The 18,099-nt window shown below is 49.5% G+C and overlaps 1 protein-coding gene across 5 annotated transcripts in view; it reads left to right on the plus strand.

Moving 5' to 3' along the window:
• LOC137211697 (ADP-ribosylation factor 2) overlaps positions 1-18,099 on the plus strand; it is a 103,714-nt gene that overhangs the window by 77,227 nt on the left and 8,388 nt on the right. For 3 of the 5 annotated variants that reach the window (XR_010937179.1, XR_010937181.1, XR_010937180.1), the window contains exon 5: positions 580-2,031. Coding sequence is in view for 1 of the 5 variants with exons in the window: in XM_067714253.1 (XP_067570354.1) it covers positions 580-723 (144 nt within the window). In the remaining 4 variants the exon portion in view is untranslated. The remainder of the gene's footprint in view (positions 1-579; positions 2,032-18,099) is intronic. The other 2 variants (XR_010937182.1, XM_067714253.1) reach the window with 2 other exon arrangements.

An 18,099-nucleotide genomic window follows, 5' to 3' on the forward strand; every position in this document is an offset into this window, starting at 1 on the left:
TGGGGATTGTTCCCTGCTCAGTGGTCTCTCTTAATTGACACAGTCTGCTCCAGTAAGTCTCTTGACTTTAGACTTTTTCAGGGGCGAGCTGGGCCCTAGTCTCTATATTTTCTCAGCTCTGGCGGGGAGGGGAGGTCACAGGTCAAGTTTTTCCAAGATATCTTTGATTCCAGGTCCACAGTCGTGTCTGGCCAATGGAGTGCCCTCACTTGGCTTGGGGAGATGGAGACAGGTGGGTCCGTGGTTACCCCAGCTCTCATCATTAGCTGAGGAGTCTAAAAAAACCCACCTCCCTCCCATCACCTCCATCTCTAGCCTTCTCTTCCACATGGGCCGAAATGTATAAGGGGCAAGCGTTGTAGAACCAGCATGGGGCCAGTCTTAACGAGTCCTACCCGGGTGGCTAGGCATCTCCCTTCAGAACGTGTGGGCACTTCACACCTGAAGTCCTCAGCCTTGGGGCCTCAGGCGAGATTCCAAGACAGCAGAGCAAGCCCTCACTGAACATCTTGATTACATTTATTGAGCGCTAACCATGTGTCAGGCACCGTTAGCTCATTACCTATGATGTTATTACAGGTGAAGAAACTGACAGTAGAAGCGAGTGAGGACTGGAATATCCTGGAAAAAAGTCTTGAGAAACAAGGCCAAGAAAGAGAGGTGGGGCCCGACCGCAGAGGCTCAGAAGCTCAGACTTTCTCCTTGGAGCACTTTGGATTTTGAGCAGGTTGTGATGGGGTCTCAGTTGTACTTTTGAAAATTTGGTCTCAAAGCAAAGCGTGGGATGGATTGGAAAGAGAGGGCAGATGTCTTCCCATTAGAATGTGAATACTGGGCCGGGCTGGGGTTTGGGGAGGAGAAAAAGGAGGAGGAGGAAGGAAGGGGAAGGGGAAGAGAGGAAGGAGAGAGGAGAGGGGACCGGGGGGTCAGGAGGCAGAGGAAGGAGAGGCAGGAGGAGGAAGGAGAGAGGATTTGGGTGTTCTGTTTCTTTCTTCATTTGCTCAACAGGAAGCATACAATTCCTGAGCGCCCACCACATGTGAGAGGGGCTCAGATAAGCAATGCAAGGATCATCCGTGGTCCTGGCAGGAGCTCACAAAGTGGAAGTGGACAAACGCAAGGCCCTTGGGGGCTTACATAGAGCCTTCACAAATATAACCTCACTCGATCCCTGCACCTGTACTGTGCAGTAAGCGGGATGTGTATTCTCATACCCATTTCATAGATGAGAAAGCTGAGGCACAAGCAGGTTAACTGGCTCACAGTTGCACAGCTGGGTGGGGGCAGAGCTGGGGCTCAAATTTAATGCTCTTTCTGTTACATCAGGCACATCTGGGTACAGGAAATGTACCCAGAGCTCTGGGGGATTGGAATTGGGTGGAATTGGGCAGAATGATTAAGGGCTAGGTTCTAGAGTCAGATTGCCTGGCTCCAAAGCCTGACTCCATCTCGAACTAGCTGTGTGAACCCTGGGCAAGTTTCTTAACCTCTCTGTGCTTTAGCTCCTTCACCTGCAAAATGGGAAGAATGGTGTCTACCTCGTAGGGCTTCTTGAGCGTCACTCGTGATAGCACACACAAAGTGCTCAGCACAGGCCTGGCCCAGAGTAAGCACTCTTATGTGATTCCACCATTATAGAATCACTATAAAATATAATTCTTTTGAGGTGAGTGACACAGGGAAGACAGTCCAGGCAGAAACAACGAGCCAACTCAGGGGGATGTGGCAGAGACCCAGGCCACTGTTAGGACATGTTTTCTATGCCCAGACCCCCTATAATACCCTGTATCCAACCTTTGCTTCCTCTCTTGCATCCTTCTCCCATCCTTCTCTTCCTATCCCTTTCTTTGTCCCATCGATTTTTCCCTTTCTTCCCTGCTGCTGCTTGCTCAGTTCTGCTGGGAGCCCTGAGGGCTAAAGACCTTGCTGACACCTCACCCGCTCCATGTGACTGTGGGCCAGGAGCCAGCCTTCCCAATTGCTTTGACATCTACTGAGGGGCACTCTCCAGAAACATCAGCCGTTCACCAGGTCTGCTAAAGGACATGGCCGAAGCATCTGGTTTTCCTGAGGAGAGAGCCTTCTGCAGGCAAACGTCTCCCTTCCTTATGCTATTTCTCCTGATCCTCAGCCTATATGATCTCCTTTTTATTAAAAGGAGGAAATGAGAGAGAGGGAGAGGGAAAGGGGAGGGAGAGGTGGAGAGAGAGAGAGAAATATTCTTACCGTCTGCTCTGTGGTTTCACAGAAGGTAATCAGGAAAGAGAGGAGGGTAGGACCGGGCTTTGTGGTTATCACAGCTATTAGCAGGAGCTCATCTGTTCATCAGCCTGTAAAAAGTTCCCAGCGTTGGCCAAGGTAATTACCAGCCTAGGTGGCTGGCCAGGTTGGGGCATGGGGGAGGTGAGACTGTCATTTCCAGTTCACCAGCCTCCATTTGCTTCTTGGTCAAGGGGTTCAAATGAAAAGGTTAATTAAGAATCAGAGGATTTGTTCTTCAGGTTAAGTCACATATACACAGCACAAAGGTCATATCCATACATGATAACTGCTTTTAAAAACCAGTCCAATTCCACATGCACGTATTGACATATGCACCTCCTCTCCCACCTCCACCTGCCAACCACATCTCCATCTTCTCTGGACCAGGTGTCTGCTAGGCTTTTATCATTACAGAGGCTGAGCAGCAGGTGCGGCATGGGTGCTGCTTTTTTGGTGCTCACTTGGGAAATGCGGCTCATACCCCAATGGCAGCCCACAAATACCTGGGCTCCTTTCACGCTAGCCGCTCACCTGCTGTGTGTCCCTGGGCAAATCACCTCCTTTGTCTCAGGGCAGGTGGGAGTAGATCAGCAGTTCCTAATCATGATGGCCTCTGTGTGTGGGGGGGTAAGGTTGTAACAGAACGTCTTGGACAACTCTTTATGCCTCCTCCTGGGATTCTGATATGTGCCCTCCACCCAGTGTGGTCCAAACCGTTGGTCCAAGTTGTCGGTCCATGTAGTGGATGATGTGAGGTGTCACCCTGATCTCTTCTTCAGGACCGAGGTCTTCATTCCTCTAGCTGTTGGGAGTGCTGGCAGATGCCTGTCAGCTGAGTCCCTCTCCAGGACTTGCCCTCAGCCAAAACAGCCATCTCACTCAAGGTCATGCCACCTTCCTGCTTCCTGGGGGCAGCCGGCATCCAACTCTGAATGTGGGGATGTAAATACCCATCGCTTTTGCCTCAGCACAGGACAACTCAGAAGTGTCATCCCAGCTCCAGAGCTCCCTGTAGAACTGGCTGAGAATTTTGTTGACGCTTCAGCCCAGTTCAACTCCTCTCTCTGCCCAGTCCCACTTTGTTCGCTCTCCTCCCCAGCCCTCACTCCCAGGTGTTGCTGCCAAAAGTACTTTCAATAAGTTTCCTATGTGTAAATTTATTGAAATTTACAAATCTCCATTTCAGAGTCTGTTTCCCAGGTAACCTATTATAAGACAATACAAAAAAATTGAGAATCACCAGATTCGATGCTCACCAGGGCCACCCATTCATCCATTCAGCAAATAAATGCTTGGCCCCTAGGCTAACTCTAGCCCTAGAAGTCTTCCTGAACGAGGAAGTATTCCCAGTGGGCCTTGAAGGGCAGGCAGAATGTGAAAGGAGGAGGAGAGGCAATAAATTTAATGGAATTGGTGTGTGTGTTGTGCTGGTTGTATTTGTTTTATCTCAGCCTGTGGAGCATCCACCACAGTGGAGATGCAGTAAGCACACGGATTTTTGAAATGATCATGGATTACCAAATTTACTAATTCCAGCTTTAGAATGGTAGTATCTGACCTCTACTGGGTGCTGGATTATTGCCTACTGAAAATTCTATCTTTCTTCTGCCATGTGATGTGTCACATTGGCACCCCTTCTTTTTTTTGTTTGTTTTTTTGCGGTACGCGGGCCTCTCACTGTTGTGGCCTCTCCCGTTGCGGAGCACAGGCTCCGGATGCGCAGGCTCAGCGGCCATAGCTCATGGGCCCAGCCACTCCGCGGCATGGGGATCTTCCCGGACTGGGGCACGAACCCGCGTCCCCTGCATCGGCAGGCGGACTCTCAACCACTGCGCCACCAGGGAAGCCTGGCACCCCCTCTTTAAAGTGGTGACCCATCTCCACCCCACAGCTAATATCAAAAAGCCAGAGGAAACTCCCAGCCCCATAGTATTATTTGCAACCTTTGTCTTGAACCTGCCAGCACTTTCCACTTCGAATCTTCTCTGAATTGTCCCTGCAGGCCTCAGCTGCTGGCCCCTTGTCTTGTCCCCTGCCCAGGGCTTTGCCGACTTTAATGACTGAGGTTGCCTTCCCAATCAGGCTTTGACTCTCTCCTTATCTGCATCCCAAATGTGTTCTTCATCCCGCCCGTCTCCTGCCAAGCCAAGGGCCTCCCCAGCTCAGGCCAGCCCAGGCTCTATCCCAGCGTCACCCCAGGTGGCCAGGTGTTCTGCTGGCCTATAACCCCGTGACTACAGACCATGTTGGGCACTACTGAGATGGGTATCTGCAGCTCTTGGGGGTGCTTGGGGACTGTGGCTCTGGCTGGGACACAAAATTCAGGTGGTCTTCTCATTCTAAGCACAGCAAGAAATGTAGTGAAATCCCTTCCTTTCCAGGGCCCTTCTCCGTTTTCTTCTCCCACCTGGCATGGTGTGGCTTCTGGCTCCCGGTGCAGCCCCCCAGGAGAAAGGCGTGTGTGAGGGGAGCTGAGCCCTCAAGGAGGCAGCTGGAGGCTTTGTCTTGAAAGAAATCAAACAGCCTGGGAAAAGGAGGAAGAGAGGAGAGGTTCTGTCCATGGTGCTGAACAACAATCAGAAATAATTAGCCGCTGAGCTTCTATTCACGGATCGGCACTCAGCTGTGCACTATGAAGAACCCAAGGGACACAGGGAACCCAGTTCCTGCCATAAACAGTCTTTTAATCAAGCTGGAGACAATAAAACACGCATGTGAGAACACACAGGATTAATCCTAAACAGTCCATATAATGATGGGTCTCAGAAAACTGCACAGGGGGAAGGGCTCTGGCCATCTTGTTAAAGGGATCCCTGAGACAAGCCCTGTTTTAGGAACTATGCCCTTTAAGGGGGGGGGGAGCCCCACTTTATAATGAAATGTTCTTTCTTTAGTCACCATATCATTCCCTAGAGTATTTAAAGCCTAAAGGTCTTGGATATAAAATCAGTTGATCTAACTGCAGCAGTGCAGTTTAAATTTAAGTGTTAATGCTACGTTTGAAATGTAAACATATGATTGGTTTCTTAGTTATGTCTTTAAAAAGGATTGGTAGGCAGGGACTTCCCTGGTGGCGCAGTGGTTAAGAATCCGCCTGCCGGGCTTCCCTGGTGGCGCAGTGGTTGGGACTCCACTTGCCGATGCAGGGAACGTGGGTTCGTGCCCCGGTCCGGGAGGATCCCACGTGCTGTGGAGCGGCTGGGCCCGTGGGCCATGGTCGCTGAGCCTGCACGTCCGGAGCTTGTGCTCCGCAACTGCAGAGGCCACAGCAGTGAGAGGCCCGCGTACCGAAAAAAAAAAAAAAAAGAATCCGCCTGCCAATGCAGGGGACACGGGTTCGAGCCCTAGTCTGGGAAGATCCCACATGCCACAGAGCAACTAAGCCCGTGTGCCACAACTACTGAGCCTGTGCTCTAGAGCCCACGAGCCACAACTACTGAGCCCACGTGCCACAACCATTGAAGCCCGCGAGGCTGTAGCCCGGGGTCCGCAACAAGAGAAGCCACTGCAATGAGAAGCCCGCTCGCCGCAACTAGAGAAAGCCCACGCGCAGCAACGAAGACCCAATGCAGCCAAATATAAATAAATAAATAAATTTATATAAAAATACAAAAAGGATCGGTGGGCAATTTTTGTCTGGGTGCCCAGCCCCAGACTGCATGGCCATGGTCTCAAGCCCTGCTTGTCATAGTCACGCCCAGCTGTCCCTCTCAGCAGGAGGCTCCAGAAGGTCACTGCTGAGAGAGTGCTGTCCCTCCTCAGTCCCTCCTCTGCCCGCAGCATTCTCAGGACCTGGGCCCATGGCGACAGTGCCCGTCCCCCTTCTCCACCCTCAGCATGTGCCCTCCCTTGCCTTGAACGGAGAGAGGCTGCAACTTGGGACTCCCTCTTTAGCTAGGGACCTCCCTGCCTTCCCCACTCATTTGCAGGAGGGATAGGAGGAGGCAACTTGCCCATGTCTTCATCCAGACTGTATCTTTGTGAAGGTCTACTACTCACAGAGGAAAGGAATTGCTTTAGCTCTATCACTGGAATTGGAAAAGTTGGTATTTCGTCAGACCAAAACACTGATCCCTGACTAACTTGCTGAATGAGGGGCAGGTCGCACGTCTATTGGTCTCAGTTTCTCCTTTAAACTAGAGGAATTGACTGGATGGTTGAGCAGTGTTCCTGCTGGTTCATCCTTGTAGTCTGTGAATCAGAAAATGTTGGCTGGGTCGTTACCCCCCTTGGACATGTATGGAACCCGTTCATCGAGCTCACTCCCTGAAGTCTTAACTTCCTGACAGCTAACACTCGGGAAAGTTTCCATCCACGGGCATACTCTTTATTCTCATATGGGACTGTTGCTTTCAATTTTATTTGGTTTCTTACCAGTGGAGCTGGGTTAGATAACACGGACCCTAAAGGAACCCTACACCCGTCTCTTTCCTGAAACCTTAACCAGAGCCAGGCTCACTAGCAAGACCCTTTTTAATTTCTATTAACTCTCAAGAGAAAAGGCAGTGGGTATGACCAGCCCCAAAGCCTCATCACCTTGGAAGGAGAAAATAGAGAAGAAAGAATAGATCTTCACCCCTCCAGACAAAGGTTTCACTCTCAAGGCTTCAGGAAGGGACTAAGTAATGCCAAGAGGAGGCTTGTGCAGGTGGGAATGTGGGATAAGACATAAACCCTGATTCAGTGTGTGACAAGGATTCCCCAAGAAGGTTTCTTCATAGAAGCTTTCAGAAGAGGCACTGAATCAGGATTTGCAGAGAGATGGGGGTCCTCATACATTGTAAAGACAGAAGCAATCATTGGCAAGTTGAATGTGTTTGGGGAGCAGGACAGCTGAGTGGGCTCCAGAGGGCTGCAGCAGTGCAGTTTAAATTTAAGTGCTAATGCTACGTTTGAAATGTAAACATATGATTGGTTTCTTAGTTATGTCTTTTTTTTTTTTTTAACATCTTTATTGGGGTATAATTGCTTTACAATGTCTTAGTTATGTCTTTAAAAAGGATTGAAGAGAGTGTGAGATGTGTCCGGTGATGTGCAGGACTGTGGGGTGGGCAGACGACCAGGGCCTTGCATGCTGGAATCTAGAGTTGCTCCAATAAGAACGAGAGAGATGTTGGTCCTGATGCCATGTCTCTGTGGGTTGGGTTTTTGTCCTGGGACTCCCAAATTTGGGGAGACTTTAGGGCTCAGACATAAGTTGGTGTGAGTGTGTGAATATGTGTGGAGGAGATCATGGAGATGGAATTCATTTGAGTCATTTTGGTTTGATCCAAATTAGTTTTAATTTGGTCCAGAGTATTAGTTCAATGTTTATTAGTAATTAGCTCCAACTCAGCCCAGGCCCCAGGGACTGGCTGTCAGGCTGTGTAATTGCTTCCCTGCCAGGAAAAAAGAGAATGGGGCTTCAATGTTTGGTAAATACTGGGTTGGGGAAGAGAAATGGAATATTTTTCTCTTCAGTCCATCAGTTTCATTATTCTCAACTGCTGTCCCAGTGGATTCTGCGTCCCCTAGACATCCCTGAAAATTCTGCCACATTTGGTATGGCTAGCGACAGGAGAAGAAATGCTGGGAGGGGAACCTGGGAGAGAGTCTAAGCCCTTCTCAGAGGAAAGTCAGCCATATCTGGATGGGCAGCGGGACTGCACCAGTCATGTAAATCCAGCCATCTCTGACTTACCGCCTCCGGCCCCAGTTTCTACCCTACTTTTCCCTACTTTTCCCCTACTTTCTGCCTTTAGCAGAAATCCATGAGCCTTCCCTTTCGGGGGCTCCAGAGACTTCATTTCCAGGTCTCCCTCTTGCTCCCTGCCCAGCAGCATCAACACTGGAGCCAATGCTGAATCTCCCCACTCCCTGCCCCCTCCAGCCCCATATGCACCAGGGGCCAGTCTTGGGAACTGCAGGAAGGGTAGGGAAAGCATGCAGGGTCTGTTGACATGAGTGAGTCACTCTGAGTGGGAGTAGATGACGAAGAGAATATGACTCAGGGAAGGGAATACAGTGTGGGTGAAGGCAAGGGGTTTGCACATTCTTACCTGCTCAAGGAAATATGGAAACTCAGGGGTGTTGGAGTGGGGGTACCCACTGATGGCTTGACATTCTCAGGTCTCTCTTGAGGTCACTCATGTATATGGCATTGTCTTCCTGATCTTGTCCCATCTGCATTCTTTGGTGCTTCCCTGTGTATTTTGTCTTCATCTCTTTAGTCCTTCTTAGTCAGTGAGGTTGGTGAACAGAAGTTTCAGGGAATCTGTAGCCAATGACCCCCAAGCTACTGAACTGGGTGCACATCCATCAGAAGAAGATGGAGCTAGTGGCCAGTGTCCTGGCCTGAGTTTTGGAGCAGAGTCTGCCATGGAAAAAGACTCTTAAGGGTGTGTCTTAGTCACTGGACATAGCAATAGCCTGTCTGGGCCTCTCTTTTTGGAAAATAGGGCTAGGAATATTATCTTGGCTGCTATAAGATGTTGCCTTCCTTCTGTGGCCAGCACCTTGAAAGGAGCAGCAGGACAAAATAAACTGAAGAGGCCAAACTATACAAGGAAAAAGAGCAGGGGTTATTGCCACAAGCCACGCAGGACTGGCAATCACCTGCCTCAGGGCCTTTGCACATGCCATTCCCTTCAAATGGAAGGCTCCCCTCCCACCCCCAATATATCTGGGTGTCCAATTCCCTTACCTCTTTTAAATATTTGTTCATATTTCACCTTCTCAGTAAGGCTTCACTGATCACACTATTTTAAAATGTCACCCCACACCCAGCATTTTCTATCCTCCTTTTCTACTTTATTTTTCCCCCATTATTACTTATCACCATCTAACATGCTGTATCTTAGACTTATTTCTTATGTTTATTGGATACCTCCTTCCACTAGAATGCAGGGTTCACAAGGGTAGGGATTTTTGTCGGTTTTAGTCATGGCAGTATCTCCTGTATCTAGAAAAGCACCTGGCATGAAGAAAGTGCTCCATAAATCTTAGTTGAATTAGTGAATTAACAAAGACAATTCTGAGCGCTCTTAGGACAAGTTATATGCCCAGCAGTGAGTTACCCACTGTAGGAGATGAAGTGGACAAGGTCTCAGAATGGGATTTGGGAGAGCTGGGCTTGAGCCCCAGCCCTGTTCCCCACCAGCAGTAAAGAGAAGATAAGGCAGCTCCCCGCATCCTCCCAAGTAGCTGTGAAACTCAGGCCCTGCGATGGAAGTAAGAGCATGTCGTAAATTATAAAGGGCTGCCTCTCACGGCCCCTCTCATTCTGGCGCTACCATTTTGTCTGGGGCTTAGTGATGGTGTCGTCAGGTGAGGATGGTGTAATTAGAGATTTCTTGGGGGAAGTGAGTCTTGAGCTGGGCTCTAAGTGTACAGGGAACAACAGTGGCAAAGGCCAAGGGGAACAGCCATTTGGGGTGGGAGAGCAGCAGGGCCTCTATGGAGATCGTTTCTTTTAAAGTCTTTTTTTTAAAAAAATATTTATTTATTATTTTATTTATTTATTTTGGCTGTGCTGGGTCTTCGTTGTGGCATCTGAACTTCTTAGTTGAGGCATGCGGACTCTTAGTTGCGGCATGCGGACTCTTAGTTGTGGCATGCCGACTCTTAGTTGTGGCATGCATGTAGGATCTAGTTCCCCGACCAGGGATCAAGCCCGGACCCCCTGCACTGGGAGCGCGGAGTCTTACCCACTGGACCACTGATGCTAATTCAAGATGCAGGGGACTAGGGTAGCTTCTGCTGGGGCCACAACTTCTAAGGCTGGTTGCCCTGGCTGAGCTGTGTTCTACTTAAGGCATGCTTGTTACCAGGAGCTGTAACTCACTGACTGCCTGGGTGTGTTGCTGCTTGGCAAAGAAAACAGGCAACCTCAGGGCAGCAGAGATGGGCCTCAGAGGCTGAGCTGGAAGGTCTGAGACTCCAGCCCTTCTCCTGGGGCCCAGCAGACTATTCACTTTGCACAGAGCTATTTTAACTGCCCCTGCCTTCTCCCTACGTTACAGCTTTTTGGTTGCAGTCCCCATTCCTGACCATAGTTTCTGTGTGTCTCAGTGATGTTCTCAAGAGAGCGCATTTCTGGTGCCCTTGAATCAGACTACGGATGAAGCAGTCACTCGTCCACCACTCATCCAAGCCCCTGTGGCCTGGAGGGGGGCGAAGGCACATGGCACATGGCTGGCGGGCGTATGGCTTCCCCTTTCATGTCAGGGGGCGGGGAGAATTGATTTAGAAAGGCAGTCGGGCAGAGAAGGCCAAGTGGCTGGGGCTGAGTACAAGTCCTCAATACCACTTTGCAGGCAGGGCTCCCAGGGTAGATCCTGGGAAAAGGAAACAGGGCCCTTCCCAGAGTGACCCTGCCTGAACTTTAAGCTTTACCTTCATTGTCGGTTTACTCACTCACGAACCCTCAATGTCTACCTCTGCCCTGCCCACTTCTGCCCATGCCGTCTCCCCGCCGGGCTCTTCTCCACTGATTGAAATCCACCCGTCCTTCAAAGCTCAGTTCTGCCCCATCTCCTGCCAGAATACTTCCTTAGTCTCTCCGTCCCCTTGATCCCACCCCTCCTCTCCTTCTCTCTTACGGCTCTTCAAGAATGATGAAGCAGAAGAGGAATTGGATAGGAATTTGGGTCCTAACTTGCTGTGTGATTTTGTCCAAACATTTTACCTTGTCTGGGTTTCTTCACTCAACTGGGGAGGTTGAACCAGATGAATGACTTTCAGTCTATCTTTTTCCACCCACGAGTGCACGTGCTTGCCTCTCCCTCTGGCTACTCCAGGACTACTCCAGGGGCTGTAGTAACACAAACCCTTATCCCCCTCTCCAAAAAGCTCATCAGAACGATGACCAAAAATGGCATTGCAGGGATACCCTCGCCTCTGTCCTAACTTACATCACAACGTTCAAAGCTTTTGCACCTGATATTTAGGAATGATTTACTGAGCACCTGGGTCACTGTCTTGAGAAACTCCAGGCTTCCCAGGTCTCTCCACTCAGGGGCTAAGATGCTCTGATTCTGGCTTTCTGGGTGTGCCCAAGCACTGGTCTACTCAGGGAGAAGCAAAGCTGGGCCAGAGCCTGGTGTCCAGTGTGCATGCCCTTCACTGCCAGGGACCCCATTGCCAACCCATTTCCCCCATTGCCACCTCCCCCTGCCTGAACCCCAGACTATGGCCAATGGCAGGGAAAGTGGGTCAAATGCCCAGATTCCTCCTCTGGGCTCGAGCAGATCCAGCTCAACGTGCTCCCCAGCCCTGCTCCCTGGGGCTCTGAGCTGCCTTTTTCCATATCTCCACGTCCCTTTCTCTGGTCTCCAGTGAATACTGCCATACAGGGAGACTGATTTACCACGCCTTGCAAAAGTTGAGAGATGCTAATAGACCCCCTGCGGATGACAGGATGGGGCAAAGGCTGGCATGGAGAAGGCAGACTGCACAGAGTCTCCCACCCTGGCACTGAGCACTGCGGGCTGCGCTGGCTCTCACACTTCAGAGACACCCTCATCAAGGTCATTCCTACCTCTGGGTGAACAAGCCAGGCTCAAGGGCACTGCTGGCTTGCGCTGCGGGGGCCTCTAGGCAGCACAGAGGGCCTCCCTGGCGAACCCAGGTTGGAAATTTTTCCTGCTCTAGGCACAGTCCAGCACTGATTTCAGAGCCTGCATGTGGTGCTTGCAGGTGCAGGGTGCCCTGCTCTGATGGAACTTAAAGCCCCAGGAAGGAGGAAGAAAAGTACACTTACTAGGACCTGGGGGGTAATGGTGACTCCTTCAGGCATCATCTCATTCGTTCCTCACTTCCCTACAGCCCTGAGCTGCAGGCAGCACTATTCTATATATTTACAGGGACATTGCCTACAACCCAGAGACACCAAGCAGCTGGCCCAGGGTAACACAGCTGGCCAGAGGCAGTGCAGGAATTCTGCCAGTCCCATTGCCCAAACCAGGGTGAGAAAAGCCAGGAACTGGAACCCCGTTTAGGGTGGACAGAACGGGGCATGTTTCTTCCTTCCCTTGCCCTGGGTGGGGGTGAAGAGCCTCTTCCTGCACCAGCTCCCACTTGCCTCTCTTGAGACCCCAGCCAGGGCAATATCTTTTCTGTTCAAGAAGGAAGAGAATCCTCATCTTCTGAAGGCAGAAATCAATAATTTACGAACTACGGCTCCAGCCAGAGCAGAGAACAATTTCTTTTAAATGCTTCTTAAAACACAATATTAACAAGTCTTCTAATGGGTGAAAATATTTGAATTAGGGGAAATGAATGTTTTACGAGTTGGCTGGGGAGCAATCCCCGGAGATGGGCAGGAGGCAGGAGACAGTCTTGGATCGGGACTGGCTGAGCTATCCTGGGGCTCCAAGCCTGAAGCCACAACTCAAAGGGCAGAGCAGGTTCAGAATCAGGTGCAGCAAAGGGCCCCAAATGGCCTCCATCCCCGACATTTGTTAGGTGATGGCCACGGGTGTCCAGGTCTAAAACTACTGCAGATTTTAAATTCTGGCTTCTTGGGACCTGCTCCCCTAGAATGGTCCTCCAGACCTTCCCGCCCAGGTGGCTGTAGGCAGAGTCACGCTTTATGGAATACTGTGTTACGTTCAACATATATCACTCTCCCGGCGTCACTGTGCAGCCGAGGATACTGCCCTGCCCTGCTGACTGTGGCTTTGCCGATAGATTGTAGCTCATCCAAGCAGAGGTCTTAAATGTGCTTGCTTGGATGGCTTGGCCTCTTGGGCTCCAGCCCTGCACCCTGAGAAGAGCATGCCTCGTGCAGCCACTGCTCCTTCAACCTGGGTCCTGGGACGAGAGACAGGTGGGGCAAAGCTGAATCCCACCACAGCCGGCCTGCAGACTCGTGAGCTCATTGTAATAAGACACTGAGATCTGGGGGGTGGTTTGTCGCAGAATCAGCATCATCACAGAAAAGTGAATACACCTTCCCAGCCCCTCTGCCTCCACCCCCTTGTTGAAGCAGTATCTCCTTGCCCCTTTGTCCAGGCCCCCCATTGTCAGATGCATTCCCCTGGAAGAGTACCCACTTTCCTGCCAGACATGCTCCTACCGAAGAGGGCAAAGCAAGTTCCCCCAACTTTTTCCATTATGAAAGCCCTTTTACATCATCAACCCATGTCTCAGACCCCCAAGGTTCAGCAGTTTTATTCTGGTCACCATCGACTGGGACCAGATTGGGGGGAGGGACACAGTGTTAAAAAAGCAACTCTGAATTTGTTACCCTTTAAAACTGAGTTGTTTTTCTCCAATGTAGCAGCAGGTTACAGACATTTGAAAATCACAAACAGGAAAGCCGTAGTAGTTATTCTGTCGTCGTTGGATACACTACAGATCTGTGGATTCTTTGCAATCTGAGACTCCGAGGTACCGGGAAAAAACGTGAATTTTACTGTAACATAGACCACTCACCAGCAAGCCCCTTAAACACTCTGGTTTTCAGTTTTCTCTTCTGTAAAATGGTGAGAAGCACACCCGTGCTGTAGGGTTTTCCTAAATATTACGTTTGTGAAAACATTAGTGGCAAAGCACTTGGCGGACATGGGAGGCACTTGGCTAATCTTCTTTCTGTTCCGTCTTTGCTGCTTATTTAGCCCTGTGACCTCGGGCCAGATTCAGAGCCAGCTGTGGGCCTCAGTTTTCTCATCTGCAGAATGGGGAGCACATACTTATCTCCAAGTATTATTGGGAGGATGATCCAGAGTTCTGAATGTAAACGAACCTGGTGCACAGTAGGCACTAAACTCGTTTTCCTCTTTCTTTCTTCTTTGCCATCCCCACATATCTTTTTTCATGACTGTGTGCAAGTCACACCTTCTCCAAACAGCTTTCCCAAGACCCCCACTCTGCCCCGGAGCCTCCTTTAGGACAAAGCTCTTCTCCAGGAATGCATTCATCACAAGCTAAAGACCCAATAGCTGATGTCAGTAACAGAGAAGTCCTAATCACAAATTGATTTAAGACCCTGTTTACACCCCTTAACCATGATCCTGTGTTCCTTTGACCTGCAGTCCTGAACCTTAATTAAAGCAATTAAGCGCTGGGCAGTGAGTGACAGTCTGGATTTCTCAGCCCTCTGCCAATTTCACACTTGCCTCCGCTACCCGAGGCCAGACTGGGTCAGCCCAGCTACACCTGGTGTTCATAACGTGGCCAGGCTCTCACCTAAGTGACTTGATCACTCTTCAAAAGGGAACTGGAAATAGAATCTCACCAGGCAGGGACAAAACAAGGCAAGAGGAGTGTTTTGCTGAAGCAGGGACCACGCGACTTTTTTTTTTTTTTTTTTTTAGCACAGACCTCCTATTTTCACATCAGTAACTGGGCCACAGTGACCTACATCAGCCTCCTAGGGGCTAAGATATGTTCTCCTCTCCCACATGTCCTCACTAATATCCTCTTACCCCGAACTTTGCTCTCTGTTCTGAGGACAGAGGCAGGATATTAATATTACTAATAGTTAGGATTGGCTCCGCATTCATTTGTGCCAGGCATGGCACTGAAATGTAGTTCAAAGTGTCGTGGCTAAGAGCTCCATTTCTGGGCTTGAGTCCCAACTCTGCTGTGTGACCTTGGACAAATTACTTAACCTCTCTGAGTCTCGGTTTTCTCATAAATCAAATGAGGCAGTAATAGCACTGGCATTTAGGGCTGTTGTGGGGGCAAAAGGAAGTAATGCTTATAAAGTGCTCGGTGCAGTGACTGGCACATCAGAAGAGCTCAAGAATTGTCAGATATCATTATACTTTGATGACGAAATGACTTCTCCCAATAACCTATGGACTAGCTGAACTTATACCTCTTTTACACACGAGGAAATGGAGACTCAGGGACGTTAAGTAACCTGCCCAAAGTCACACAGCAAATAAGAGGCGCTGAGCCCAGCTCTGTGTGGCTTCAACCCTTGCTCACAGCCCTGGGAAGCCACTCTGCGTCAGCGAAGGAACAAATGCCTCCTGGGTGTCCAAGGTGGGATCCCATCTGAGAGCCCCATCTGGGGAAAAGCAGTCGGGCCGTGAAAAGACTGAGTTCAGAGCCACAGACCTCGGGGTTGACAACAAGCTCCATGCCTCACTGGCTCCGGGCCTTCACAAGTTCTTGGCATTACTCAGCCTCAACTTCCTCCTCTGTACAATGGGTGTGAACGCCTGCCTGTGGTGGTGATCGGTACACGCACACTGGGGGCAAGGTGGTGCAGCACAGTGCGTGGCACAGAGCGGATGCTCATGAAATGTGAACTCCTCTTTCTGCTCCTCTAAGGGTTTTGGAGTTGAGAGTCCCTGCAGTCACACCTCAGCCAGGCCACCTCCCACCCTGCTGATACATGGTGCTGGTCTTAAGTGAGACTGCAGCCCATCAGTTCCCGGACACTTCTGTGCTGAACGTTCACACAGCACAAGCTCGATTGTGGGTGACGCTCTACCAGCTCTCTGGGTGACCTTGGCGAATTACTACTCTGTGTGACTCAGTTTCCCCACCTGTCCCATAAATGGTTTGGCCTAGATTGGGGGCCCAGTCAGCACATCTTGGACAGTGGGCTGCATCGGAATCATCTAGAAAAATATTTTAAAATACAATTTCCTGGCCCCATCCTCTGGAAGATCTGCTTCACTAGGGGGGGAGGGGGCCTGGGAAACTGTATTTTACTTTTTAAAAATTTTATTTATTTACTTTATTTATTGGCTGCATTGGGTCTTCGTTGCTGCACGCAGGCTTTTCTCTCCAGTTGCGGCGAGCAAGGGCTACTCTTCATTGCAGTGCGTGGGCTTCTCACTGCAGTGGCTTCTCTTGCTGTGGAGCACGGGCTCTAGGCGCGCGAGCTTCAGTAGTTGTGGCGCACGGTCTCTAGAAAACAGACTCAGTAGTTGTGGCTCGCGGGCTCTAGAGCACAGGCTCAGTAGTTGCGGTGCATGGGCTTAGTTGCTCCGCGGCATGTGGGATCTTCCCAGACCAGGGATCGAACCCGTGTCCCCTGCATTGGCAGGCAGATTCTTAACCACTGCGCCACCAGAGAAGTCCCTATTTTTTTACTTTTTATTTTATTTTTTAAAGATGAAAGGGTGTTTTTTTTAATGAAGTATAGCTGATTTACAATGTTGTGTTAGTTTCAGGTGTACAGCAGGTGATTCAGTTATACATACCTATGTATCTTTTTTTTTCAGATTCTTTTCCCTCATAGATTATTATAAAATATTGAGTATAGTTCCCGGGAATCTGTATTTTTGAATGTTTCCCCCCAGTGATTCTGTTGCTCAGTCAGGCATGGGAACCATCAGCCGTTTCTAAACTCCTTGTGGCTCCCCCAGGCTGCTGTTCCAAGCAGGGCCACGCTGCCTCTCTGTGTGCTCCCCTCCCTCTGGTGCCACCCTGCACCCCAGCCTGGGCTGGCTGGTGAAGCAAGGGATTAGGACATGATGGTTGGAAGGAGGAATGACTTTCCAGGTCAAACAGGAACTTTGCCAGATGCCTTGGGGCAATCACATGCTCCCTGGGAAATGTTCCCATTTTCTACTGGGGATGAGGTACTTCTCAGCTGGGAAAATTCACGCCCATGTGGTTAGATTCCCTTCATTCCCCGCAGACCATCCCACCCCAGACACACATACCAAGGAATCGAATCTGTCCAGGCCTTGGCTTTGCCCATGCTTTGAAACAGCTGGGGGTTTGGAATTTGCTAGGGCTGGGGTGGTGGGAGGGGCAGCTAGACTTTTTCATTAATTTCCGAGAGGTGGGTGGGGTCCCACGGGAAATGTTTTGGTTTTTTTTGCTTTTGCTGTTGAGAGTAATGGGCACCAACCATCAGAGTGGGGGTTTTTTTTGTTGTTTTTTTTTTAATATTTATTTATTTGGCTGCGCCAGGTCTTAGCTGCCTCATGGTAACGTAGGATCTTTAGTTGGCATGCGGGCTCTTTTAGTTGTGGCATGAGGGATCTAGTTCCCTGACCAAGAATCGAACCCACGCCCCCTGCTTTGGGAGTGCGGAGTCTTAACCACTCGACCACCAGGGAAGACCCCAGAGTGGCCTTTGAAATAAGAAGACCAACACATGATGAGCAAGAAATAAGGGTCAATCATGACAGGAAAGCTGTTAGACTATGGAAAGAACTGGGTTTGGTTTTGTTTTCAATGATTTTATTTGTTAGAATCAGAACAAAATCCAAAACTTACAAAAACGGTTTCCTCTGAAAAGTGCCACCTTCAGTTCACACACTTAGGCCCGCCCCACAGGCAGCCACCACTCCACTTTCTTACAGATCCTTCCAGAGACGGTCTATGTCAATCAGTGCACGTAGGAGGAAATTACTCTTGTTCTCCCAGAAAAGGTAACATATTATACACATTCTTTTGCCCCTTGATTTTTCTAGTTTACTTGTCTTGAAAATCTTTCCAGTTTGGCACAGAGTAGCCACATTTTTTAAACAGTTTTGAGACAGTTGCTGGTATTCCATATTATGGACAATTCATTTAGTAAATCCTCTATTAACAATTTAAATCATTTTCTAACCTTTTGTTTTACAAGAGGTGCTTCAACACAACAGCCCTGCAAGTACCCACTTCTGTGCTTAATCTGTGAGATAAATATTTGGGAGCAGAATTTCTGGGTCAGAGGGCATATGAATTTTTAATTTTGTTAGGGTCAAATTGCCTTCTTCAGAGATTGTACCAATTTACACTCTTTTATATAGCAATATAAAAGTGTGTTAACAAATATTTTTTATCTTTGCTGATTTGATAGGTGAAAAAAAGTGCTGTCTCCTTGTAGGCTAATTTGCTTTTCTTTCATGAGCGGAGTTGAGCATCTTTTCATGTGTCTGAGAGCTGTTTGTTCTTCCT

Source organism: Pseudorca crassidens, chromosome 19 (assembly GCF_039906515.1).
Source record: "Pseudorca crassidens isolate mPseCra1 chromosome 19, mPseCra1.hap1, whole genome shotgun sequence".
Taxonomy (NCBI): Eukaryota; Metazoa; Chordata; class Mammalia; order Artiodactyla; family Delphinidae; genus Pseudorca; species Pseudorca crassidens.